General features: G+C 37.9%; 1 protein-coding gene across 3 annotated transcripts in view; it reads right to left on the bottom strand.

Moving 5' to 3' along the window:
• Nucleotides 1-4,805: 4,805 nt before the first annotated feature.
• LOC119483447 (multidrug resistance-associated protein 4-like) overlaps nt 4,806-12,438 on the bottom strand; it is a 67,650-nt gene continuing 60,017 nt past the window's right edge. The window contains exons 27-29 of one of the 3 annotated variants that reach the window (XM_037761540.1): nt 12,232-12,293; nt 12,170-12,186; nt 11,682-12,033 (exon numbers count right to left, since the gene is read on the bottom strand). In XM_037761540.1, coding sequence (XP_037617468.1) covers nt 11,921-12,033; nt 12,170-12,186; nt 12,232-12,293 — 192 coding nt within the window. In that variant the 3' untranslated portion in view covers nt 11,682-11,920. Of the gene's footprint in view, nt 5,034-11,681; nt 12,034-12,169; nt 12,294-12,438 lie in introns of those variants that run through there. The other 2 variants (XM_037761539.1, XM_037761538.1) reach the window with 2 other exon arrangements.

Genomic DNA, 12,438 nt, shown 5'->3' on the forward strand with positions numbered 1-12,438 from the left:
TGAAGGAGATGTTTTCACAGTAATATAAAATAGATAATAGAGAGGGAATTATGACCTGTTAAACTTCCTAACACTATCTCTAAGCAGATTATAATATATAATTGGAACTTCTAATGGCAAGATTTTTTTTTTTTTTTAATCAAAGCAAATATTTAAATAAAAATGCAATTGTTTATTTAATTTGAATTGTGTGTTTTGATGTAAATATGATGACAATAACAAAGTAAAAGGATAAGATTTAGAATTTTGGATTTCTTGGAATATAGCACAACATGCAAGTGAAAGCAGCGCTCGGTAATTAATTGTGAAATTTGAAAGAATAATCACGATAAATAATCGTGATCTCAATATTGATCAAAATAATTGTGATTATTATTTTTGCCATAATTGTGCAGCCCTATTTGCTAATCATTGACAGATCCCCCCCCAGCATTTAGAATAAATAGATTGAAACAATACTATTTTTGTAAACAACAGTGGCATTATGTAAACAAACTGGTATTTAAATGTTAAAATGAAGGAATTTTTGGTAGTTATGATGAGGACTGAAGTTGGTTAAAAGATTAATCCCAGTGCAATTAGAAAATGATATTAATATATGATTTTTATGGCAGTTTTTTTGACATCAGAGCAGCTTTTTTAAAGTGATGTGCATCTAATGCATTTAATGAGAGTTAAACAAATTAAACCCGAGTAACAAATTCCTTGTTGAATCACGGCACAGTTATCTGATTACTAAAATGTTAGTCTCATTAAAAAACAAAAGTGGACCATATGAAACATACTTTAAAGCTTGTTTTCAAATATTTAAAGTGTACTTTTCTAGCATTTCATCAATTGCACATTTAATTTAACCTATATGTGACCAGCCTGACCAGAAGTTTGGAAACTTTAACTTAAATTAAGCAGAAATGTTTGAGAGGAGTGTTGAGATAGTTGTGCAGTTTTTCATCAGAGGTCTTGCAGCAGAAGTCTCTAATCACACGTGATTGGTAGTTTTCCAACAGAGGCATGCAGCCATTAGAGTTTGATTCCATTTCCTCAACCCGCAGAGCGACACAAGCATAAAAGGAAAGCTGCCCTCGGTGTGTAATTACCTGACAAGGCCAGACGGTTCTCCTTGTAAGCTGTTTCTATAGTAACAAAGACTAGCAGAAAATATATGTCTGAATTCAACCCAAGAACAAATTACGAGGATTATACAAAGATCATTCCGGGACGTAAGCGGGATGAATATTACGCAGGATTCTGAAGGACTCGGATGCCTTTCATTAAAGTTTTAGCGAATGACCCTTTACTGTGTTTCTCAGGGTTGTTTACGATGAGTTTCATTAACCATCAGGGCCTTTCACCCTTTTCAGATTGCACTTGAACCAGCCCCGATGCAGAGAAAAGCCTTGAGTCAAAACATAGAAAGCGCTCCTTTTGTTTCAGTTTTGTCTTTATATCCAGTTTGAGAAGAAGACCTTCTATTGAAACACGCAGCGGGAGAGACATTTATGACTGTTTTTACTGCATGCTCATTGTATTGCTACTACTAACACATAAAATATGAGAATGTACAGCAGGCAATTGGCTGTCAAAAAGCAAAATCCTGTCTGTTAGAGATCCCCTTTATGTCAGTTATGTACCTTTTTTACTGTACTGCTTTTAAAACTAAACTGCGAAGGACATAACTTTTTGAAGAAAACCCTAAAGCTCAAAGCTTACTCTAAAACCTCTTGTTAAACTGCCAGTCTTTGCCCAGGTATTATTACTGTAGCTCGGGCAATATCCGAGCGAAGACAAACGCTTCCAATATCCAGTAAATCAAAACAAGACGACAGTTCGCGAGCGGCTGCCGACCTCTCATCACATCACGGGATTTTCTGCTTTCCTCAGCTCAAAGCAAAGCAATTCATAACTGTAGGGGAAAGCAGTGACTTATCTGCACTTCAGAGCCAGAGTACACAGTCAAAACAGCCGTCTCTGCAAACACCGCGGAGGAAAAACAACAGTCCGCCGCGAAGCGAGGCCCCGAGAGGAGTCGGCAAACTCCCCGGTCCATTTAGCACCGAGTTATTCCATCGGGCCCGTCTGTCCGTCTCTTGAGGTAAAACATCAGTCACCTATCAGCTCACCGCGACTCACAAGACCGATAGGTTCAACCTTGGACCCAAGGACAGCAGGCGAACGGACAGGCAGCCCATCACCGCTGACATTTGACCTTTTATCTCCTCACTGTCAGCTTTTTAGGAATTTAGAAAAATGGGCTGTTTTCCAAGATTTTCCGGACAACAAAAACGCTGCTAGTTTATTACCATATTATCGTACCGTGCTATCAGGAAAGAATTAACAATTTTTCCTTTTTTTACGTGCGTCTGAGTTCTGCACCAGACTTTACTTTTTTTCACATTTTTTATGACTATGCCTTTTTTTCATTCCAGTATGAGATTGTAATGACATTTTTATGGCATACTATAATATGAATTGTTTATCACTTTCTTTGACATTTTTATGGCAAAATATGAAATTTGTTTACATTTAGTGGCATACTATACTGACATTTATATGACATTTGGCATACTATAGTAAGACTTTTATAGGATTTTTTTTACGGCATACTATACTATGACTTTAATACGATTTTTCTTATGGCATACTATACTATGACTTTAATACGATTTTTCTTATGGCATATTATACTATGACTTTTATATGATTTTTTTAATGGCATACTATACTATGACTGTTATATGATTTTTGTTATGGCATACTATACTATGACTTTAATACGATTTTTCTTATGGCATACTATACTATGACTTTAATATGATTTTTCTTATGGCATACTATACTATGACTTTAATACGATTTTTCTTATGGCATACTATACTATGACTTTAATATGATTTTTTTAATGGCATATTATACTATGACTTTTATATGATTTTTTTAATGGCATACTACACTATGACTGTTATATGATTTTTGTTATGGCATACTATACTATGACTTTAATACGATTTTTCTTATGGCATACTATACTATGAGTTTAATAAGATTTTTTTAATGGCATATTATACTATGACTTTTACATGATTTTTCTTATGGCATACTATACTATGACTTTTTTATGATTTGTGTTTTATAGCATACTTTACTATGACTTTTACATGATTTTTTAATTGCATACTAAGTCATATGACTTTATGACTTTGTTATGGCAAATTATGAAATTTTTTGACATTTAATGGCATACTATACTGACATTTATATGACATTTGGCATACTATAGTATGACTTTTGTATGATTTTTTTATGGCATACTATATTATGACTTTGATATGATTTTTTTATGGAATACTCTACTATGACTTTTTTATGATTGGTGTTTTATTGCATACTATACTATGATTTTTATATGATTTTTGTTTTTCAATTTTCTTTTATGGCATACCATAACCAGTGTTTGCGTCACTCTGAATAACTCACAGAACACATGCACAGTTTCTATAGAGACTTATTTCTTTGGTAGAAAGTAGTTCTGTGTATCCAGAGAAGTGTGTGCTGTGTATGTAATGTTATGTAAAGAGATGTAGCTGTTGAATATTTTAAATGTAATTAGTTATTGCTGCACAACAAACAATATGCCATTGTATTGAGAAGGAGACAGAAATATCAGCTATCCCACTAGATATAAGTGAGAAAGTCTTGTTTTGTTTGTCGATCTAGCAGTTGGTCTCAGACCGTATGCCTCTTGTTTTTGTTTTCTGATTGCGGTTCCCTGTTTAAACTAGAGACTGTTGAAACTTCCCAGCTCATATTGTGCAGGTTCTTACATCACTTATTGGATTGAAGCTGTAGCCTGCAGGCAGACACTCAGTGCCTTGATGAGCAAACCTCAGTCTGCTGCTTTGATATTCATTATTCAGGACTTGGTGTGAACTTAGACTCCTCATGGCTGTGCTTTTAGGCGTAACCAGAATGTGTGTTTTTAAAACCAGACATATTTATAGTGCTTCTGTCTTCCATTTTGACTTGACTCTTGAACAGCTGAGCAGAAATATACTAAATATATATATACTTTGACTGTTTTTATATTTTTCGACATACTATACTATGACTTTTTAATTTTTTCGACATAATTTTCTATGAGTTTTTTTATTTTTTCAACATACTATACTATAACTTTTTTCCGACATACCATACTATGACATTTTTATTTTTTCAACATCTAATAAATAAATATAGAAACAGGTATCTTCAGAAAGACCTCTTTCCAAACCCACAATCTGCTCATCAAATAAACAATCAGGGTGATGTGGATGACTTTTTTGACATACTATAGTATGACGTTTTTTCGACATACTATACTATGAGGTTTTTTTCGACATACTTTTTTCAACATACTATATGTATAGTAGGTCGAAAAAAATATGTATAGTATTCTCTAAAAATATGTCATAGTATAATATGCTCTAAAACTGTCACAGTATAGTATTCTCTAAAAAAAAAACGTAATATGCCGAAAAAATGGCATAGTATGTTGAAAAAAATAAGTCATACTCAAATATGTTTAAAACAATTAAGTCATAGTATGTCGAAAAAATAAAATAGTTATATATATATATATATATATATGTAGAGAAAAAGGCATAGTATGTCGACAAAAATGGCATAGTATAGTATGTAAAAAAAAAGTCATAGTATAGTATGTTGAAAAAAAGGAAATATAGTCATAGTATAGTATGTAGAGAAAAATGCATAAACGTCATAGTATGTTGAAAAAGATATAATATAGTATGGTATCATAGTACATAGCATAGCTTTTCATGGTACTTAATTGTTTATTCAAACAACATGGCAACAATATACAACACACAACATTAATCATACATTTAAAGCAGTTGTAAAAAGGTGAGGTTTGTTTTGTGATTTCAACAGACTGGCGCAGTCTCGGATGTGTTTGGGGAGCGACTTCCAGAGGGACGGGACAGCTACGGAGAATGCTCTGTCGCCACAGGTCCAGTGCTTGGAGACAGGAGCCGAGGCTGCAGGAGGGAGTGTGGCGGTGGAAAGTCATTAAAACACCATAGTATAGTATGCTCTAAAAATATGTCATACTATAGTATGTTGGGGGGGAAAAAAAAAAATACTCTTTTTCAACATACTATGAATTTTTATCTTTCGATTAACTATACTATGACTTTTTTTCAACACACTGTAAAATTAAAAATGACAAAGTACATAGTTTAGCTTTTCATGGTACTTAATGACACTTCACTCTGGTTAAAATGATCATAGCAAACAACACGGTAAAAATATTCAAACACAACATTCAAGCCCTTTATTGTCATAGTGCAGTACAACGAAATGAGATTGTGACAATCCCATAGGTGCTAATGAAAAGATAATACAATCTAAAAATTCAATATGTATATTGGTGAGATTGGCATCACAAGAGCTGTGGCGGTGGAGAAGGTAAGTCATTAAATCACCACACCATAGTATAGTATGCTCTAAAAATGTCATATAGTATGTTGAAAAACTAAGTTTCATAGTATAGTATGCTCTATCATAGTTTTATGGTAGTTTTTTGCTGTGTTTTGGTTGTAGTTTAAATAAACTACCATCAGACATTCCTAGTTTAATGCCAGTTAATTGTAGTTCAATGGCTGATGGTAGTTTTTTCCAAGTCTTTTGTCCTAATCTTTCTTTTTAGTTTGTTTGTAGTGTAGGGGCCTCACCAGGTCCTGGGTGATAGAGCGGCCTAAGGATCCCGTTCTTCACCAAGGAAAAGTGCGCACCGCCTTTTCCTTCATTTCTGGCTGCTTTCCCATCCGCTGCCACACGGAGGATCAGCCCTTCTGTTCATCAGCTGACGAGCATCATAACGGCCTGTTATTGTCTGAGCCTGGAGAAGCGATTGAAGTAAGAGGCTTGTGTCTGGGCAGAAACTAGTGAAATTGTGTATTCCAATAAGTTAATAACTATTTTCGACTTACTGCAACCGCTGAGTCCATTTGTTTGCTTTACTTTGCTGTTGCTGACTGTGTGGGCTTCTCCTTATGTTAGCTTCTGCCAAAACGTGAAGATCTGTAGCTGTAGTTTATTAGTAAAAGACCAGTGCACGGCTGGCAAACGTGATCACAAACACACATTCTCTTGCTTTTGTGTTTTGCTTGATTCTAGTTTAGTGCTGCCTTGTAGAATATCCATTTGTTTATTGAAAGTGTTGTTAATCACTATTGATTTAGATTGATATTACTATATTTAAATAAATGGTCTTACTTTAAATAGCAGTTGGTCACCTTTCACTGTTCATCTCCTAAGTGTAAAGTAGTGTTTAAATACTGGCATTTGGAGTGAACAATCCCCTTATGAGACTGAATTAATGTATTGGTCTCTGATTGCAGGGCGGTGCCCTGTTTATTATTAATGTTTATTGATAATTGTTATTTATTAATTAGCTAATAACCAAACCTGTTCCCTACAGTAGTTTGTTTGTTTGTTACTAAGAGTAAAGTGCCATATTCTAAGCCGGAATTCAGAGACTTGGTTAAAGACTGTGTGCTTTAGTATTTTTGACAGGAAAGGTAGGATTGGTACTTTTAGCTGTTGGCCGAGTCAGTCAGGCTCAGAGAAGAGATTACTGACGGTTGAAATGTTATCGGTAAGTGTAAGGCGAACGTGTTTGGAGTGACCAGACTAGAGGTTGGGCCACTGATGTTTTGATCAATAGTCTCTCTCTCTCTCTCTCTCTCTCTCTCTCTCTCTCTCTCTCTCTCTCTCTCTCTCTCTCTCTCTCTCTCTCTCTCTCTCTCCTCTCTCTCTCTCTCTCTCTCTCTCTCTCTCTCTCTCTCTCTCTCTCTCTCTCTCTCTCTCTCTCTCTCTCTCTCTCTCTCTCTCTCTCTCTCTCTCTCTCTCTCTCTCTCTCTCTCTCTCTCTCTCTCTCTCGCTCTCTCGCTCTCTCTCGCTCTCTCGCTCTCTCTCTCTCTCTCTCTCTCTCTCTCTCTCTCTCTCTCTCTCTCTCTCGCTCTCTCTCTCTCTCTCTCTCGCTCTCTCTCTCTCTCTCTCTCGCTCTCTCTCTCTCTCTCGCTCTCTCTCTCTCTCTCTCTCTCTCTCTCTCTCTCTCTCTCTCTCTCTCTCTCTCTCTCGCTCTCTCGCTCTCTCTCTCTCTCTCGCTCTCTCTCTCTCTCTCTCTCTCTCTCTCTCTCTCTCTCTCTCTCTCTCTCTCTCGCTCTCTCTCTCTCTCTCTCTCGCTCTCTCTCTCTCTCTCTCTCGCTCTCTCTCTCTCTCGCTCTCTCTCTCTCTCTCTCTCTCTCTCTCTCTCTCTCTCTCATATATAAATAAGAGAGGGAGGAAAAAAAAAAAGTGGTTTTTTTTCAAGTACAAAATTAGAGATTACTTTAAGTAAAAAGTACTAAGTGTTAAAACAAACATTTGATTATAAAAAATCAAATGTTTGTTTTAACACTTAGTCTTTTTTACTTAAAGTAATCTCTAGTCCAAATATATATCTACTAAGTACAAATAGTCACACACAAAAGGCAATAAATAGCATTTAATGAAATCAACAAATGTTAAACAGTCTCTCACAAAGGTAGAACCAAGTACTTTACCCAGTCCACAGAAGAAAAGCATTTTCTCAGTTAGATGTCAGAGGAGTCACATTTTGGGCCAATCCTTTGTTTCTCCAGAGGTCACACATTGGCACCAACTCAGTTTGTTCCTGCAGGCAAAATGAGACAGCAGTCTGGGTTAGCAGTAGAAAGGTTACAAAGTAAGGCACTTGCATCTTTTACCTCAGAAGAAGTTCTTTGAGTCCATCAGTCAGTAACAACACTTCTGCTGGGGTCTTCATCATTGGAGAAGGACAGCAGATAATCCTTCTGGAGAGATTGAATTTGAAGATGTCATCCAAGCTGCCAGAAGAATATCACAAGAACTATAGCCAGGAAATAATACATCCAGCTATACAAATTAAAGTGTGTGAGAAAAGAATCATTTAGTAAGGATTCAAACATGTGGCAGCAAGAGCACAATACAGACAAAGGAGAATAGAAAATTGGGCATAGCATCCTGCTGTCCTAGCTCAGTTGAACTCTTGCAGGTTCTTCTGTGTTAAGACAAAGGGTTTAGTCCTGGCACATGAGAACTAAATTGTGCCAAGCAGTAATTTCAAAAAAAGATGGCCTCTTTTTGTCCAAGGGTGAGAAGATTCAGACAAAGGAGAATACAAACTTGTAGAAAATTGGGCACAGCATCCTAGCTCAGTTCAACTCTTGCAGGTTCTTCTGTGCAGAGGTTAAGAGACAGACAAAGGGTTTAGTCATTGCACATGAGAACTAAATTGTGCCAAGCAGGAATTTCAAAAAAGATAGTCACTTGCATAACTAAGGCTGAAGCCTTAGAAGTTGTTTGTGCAGGTTCTTTTGGTGAGAGGATTCAGAGAAATGGGTATAGCACAAGTTAGGCATGCAACAAGAGAACAATAAGGAGAATACAAACTTGTAGAATATTGCGTCCTAGCTCAGTTGAACTCTTGCAGGTTCTTCTGTGCAGAGATTAAAGAAAAGACAGACAAAGGGTTTAGTCATTGCACCAAACAGGAATTTCAAAAAAGATAGTCAAATGCTTGTTTTAACACTTAGTATTTTTTACTTAAAGTAATCTCTAACTTGCAGGTACTTGAAAAAAAAAAATCCCACTTTTCCAATCCAAATATATATCTACTAAGTACAAACAGTCACGCAATAAAGACCATTTAATAAAATCAGTTAATTTACATCAACAAATGTTAAACAGTCTCTCACTAAGGTGGTACTTTACCCAGAAGAAAAGCATTTTCTCAATTAGGAGTCACACTTGGAGAGTTTTGGGTCAATCCTTTGTTTCTCCACAGATTGGCACCAACTCAGTTTGTTCCTGCAGACAAAGTGAGACCTCAGTTGCTAGCACTAAAGTCTGAGTTAGCAGTAGGAATGTTGTAAAGCACTTGCATCTTTTACCTCAGAAGAAGTTCTTTGAGTCCATCAGTCAGTAACAGCACTTCTGCAGGGTCTTCATCATTGGAGAAGGACAGCAGAGAATCCTTCTGGAGCACAGAGAGATTGAATTTGGAGATAAAGTCAACACTAAAGATGTCATCCAAGCTGCCAGAAGAATATCACAAGAAATAATGCTTTCAGCATCAAACATACATCCAGCTATACAAATGATCATATTAAAAGATGTTCATAGTGTGTGAAAAAAGAATCATTTATAAAGTGCACATTTGGTTTAGTAAGGAATCAGACAAAGGGCAGCCATCTGGCAGCAGGAGAATAGAAAATTGGGCATAGCATCCTACCTCAGTTGAACTCTTGCAGGTTCTTCTGTGTTAACACAAAGGGTTTAGTCCTGGCACATGAGAACTAAATTGTGCCAAGCAGGAATTTCAAAAAAGATAGTCACTTGCATCTTCAGCCTTAGAAGTTGTTTGCATGGCCTCTTTTGGTCCAAGGGTGAGAAGATTCAGACAAAGGAGAATACAAACTTGTAGAAAACTGGGAACAGCATCCTAGCTCAGTTGAACTCTTGCAGGTTCTTCTGTGCAGAGAAAAGACAGACAAAGGGTTTAGTCCTGGCACATGAGAACTGAATTTCAAAAAAGATAGTCACCTGTGTCTTCAGCCTTAGAAGTTCTTTTGGTCCAAGGGTGAGAAGAAAAGATTCAGATAAAGGGCAGTCTAGCACAAGTTAGGCATACAAACTTGTAAAATATTGCATCCTAGCTCAGTCGAACTCTAGCAGGTTCTTCTGCGCAGAGGTTTACTCATTGCAGGAATTTCAAAAAAGATAGCTTCCTTTGGTCCAAGGGTGAGAAGAAAGGTTTCATGTGGCAAGAGAACAATACAGACAAAGGAGAAGACAAACTTGTAGAAAATTGGGCACAGCATCCTAGCTCAGTTGAACTCTTGCAGGTTCTTCTGTGCAGAGGTTAAGAGAAAAGACAGGTTTAGTCATTTCACATGAGAACTAAATTGTGCCAAGCAGGAATTTCAAAAAAGATAGTCACTTGCGTAACTAAGGCTGAAGCCTTAGAAGTTGTTTGTGCAGGTTCTTTTGGTCCAAGGGTGACAAGAGAGGATTCAGAGAAATGGGTATAGCACAAGTTAGGCATGCAACAAGAGAACAATACAGACAAAGGAGAATACAAACTTGTAGAATATTGCGTCCTAGCTCAGTCGAACTGCAGACCTTAAGAGACAGACAAAGGGTTTAGTCATTGCGCCAAGCAGGAATTTCAAAAAAGATAGTCTTTTGGTCCAAGGGTGAGAAAAAAGGATTCAGATAAAGGGCAGCCATGCAATCTAGCACAAGTTAGGCATACAAACTTGTCAAATATTGCTCAGTCAAACTCTAGCAGGTTCTTCTGTGCAGAGGTTAAGAGACAGACAAAGGGTTTAGTCATTGCAGGAATTTCAAAAAAGATAGCCTCTTTTGGTCCAAGGGTGAGAAGAAAGATTCAGGCAGCCATGTGGCATGCAGCAAGAGAACAATACAAACTTGTAGGAAATTGGGCACAGCATCCTAACTCGGTTGAACTCTAGCAGGTTCTTCTGTGCAGAGGTTAAGAGACAGACAAAGGGTTTACTCATTGCGCCAAGCACGAATTTCAAAAAAGATAGTAACTAAGGCTGAAGCCTTAGAAGTTCTTTGTGCAGGTTCTTTTGGTCCAAGGGTGAGGATTCAGAGAAACGGGTATAGCACAAGTTAGGCATGCAACAAGAGAACAATACAGACAAAGGAGAATACAAACAGACAAACTTGTAGAATATTGCGTCCTAGCTCGGTCAAACTCTAGCAGGTTCTTCTGTGCAGAGGTTAAGAGACAGACAAAGGGTTTAGTCATTGCACATGAGAACTAAATTGCGCCAAGCAGGAATTTCAAAAAAGATAGTCACTTGTGGTTCTTTTGGTCCAAGGGTGAAAGGATTCAGACAAAGGGAAGCCGTGAGGTTTGGTTCAGGATTGAAGGACTCTGAAAGACAGGCAAATGTTTGTAGCACATCAGGCACATGGTATCAAGAGAATGCAGGAAAAAAAAGACAAACCTGGATAAAATCCTGCAGCACTTGTGGCATAGCCCCGTGCCCTCGCCCTTTTCCTCAGACGCTCATTTTGCAAAGACCAAACTTTGCTAAGACAGTTCTTTGCATAGATCTGTCTGAGCAACCCGACTGCCGCTTCCCAGCTGTCGCTCCGCAAACTCCCAGCTTATGTACTGGCAACTGCACCTGAACTCGCCCCAGACTGATTGCTCAACAGCTGACTGCGCTTGTTCCAGATTGCACACCGGCCAATCGCAGCGCTCAGAAACCAAACACGCTGCTCAACTTGACAACGAGCCAATCGCAGCAGGTGTGACTTACCTTCCTGTCCTCTAGTTCACAGCTTGTTCTGATCTTGAGCTTGATCTTACATCTTTTGAACAAAGATGTAACATCTGTTACTTCTCTTGAATGCAACTTGAATACTATATACTAATATTTCAGTTTAGTACAGCAGATAAACATTTTTCTTTCTCACTCACTTAGTGTGTAGATGATTCTGAAGCCATATGTTCCATTTAACCCGATTAGTGCTGTGATTGGATGTTACCATTTCAGAGTTACACAGATTACAAAAAAAACCTCATGCAATGTTTTATGAACCACCGCAAGCAACATAGCTTCTTCAGTTGTACTATGTGCAATGACAATAAAGTTGAATTTCATCTAAGCGACTTTTTTCAACATATACTGTGATGTATTTTTAGAGCATACTATGACATTTTTTTCAACATACTGTAGTATGACCTCCGCCGAGGCAAATTTAATGTACGTCGCTGTCTTTTTCATAACGTGCTATACGATGACTTGTATGGTGATAAACAAGTACTCTTTTCTAGAGTCTATGAGTAGGAGGACTCTCCGGCATCCTGTCGCTGTATATGATGGTGTTGAGACGATGAGCTGCAGTGAGCGCGGTGCGTTCTCTGAACTTGTCCCGGATGGTTCTTCTGTCCTGTAGAGACGCGTCGTAGATGTTAAATAAATCCACAAGTAAAATGAATAAAGACTTTGATAAGAACATTACACTTTTGATGGTGCAGTATGCTTCATTTTTCCCCTGCCGGTGAGGCGAGTTGTGTCAGCTGTACCTGGGGTCCGCGTTGGCCGTGGCCTCGTCGATGACCGGGATGCGGTTCTTCTTGAGGGCTGCTGTGGACAGACGCGCCGGCTGCTGGAGCTCTTCCTCGTGGAGTCTGTAAACAACACTGGGTCCTGGAAAACAGGGGAGAGGGAGGACTTTAATGTAGTTGAATCTCCAGCTATTTTAACCTTTGTAATTGGTGAATTGTTTTGGACTCAGGTTAAGAGCCCTTATTCTGAAATAGGCCACAGTAAAGCAGTGTGGCGGAGAGGAGAA

The sequence above is a fragment of the Sebastes umbrosus genome, chromosome 24 (assembly GCF_015220745.1).
Source record: "Sebastes umbrosus isolate fSebUmb1 chromosome 24, fSebUmb1.pri, whole genome shotgun sequence".
In the NCBI taxonomy this organism is placed as follows: domain Eukaryota; kingdom Metazoa; phylum Chordata; class Actinopteri; order Perciformes; family Sebastidae; genus Sebastes; species Sebastes umbrosus.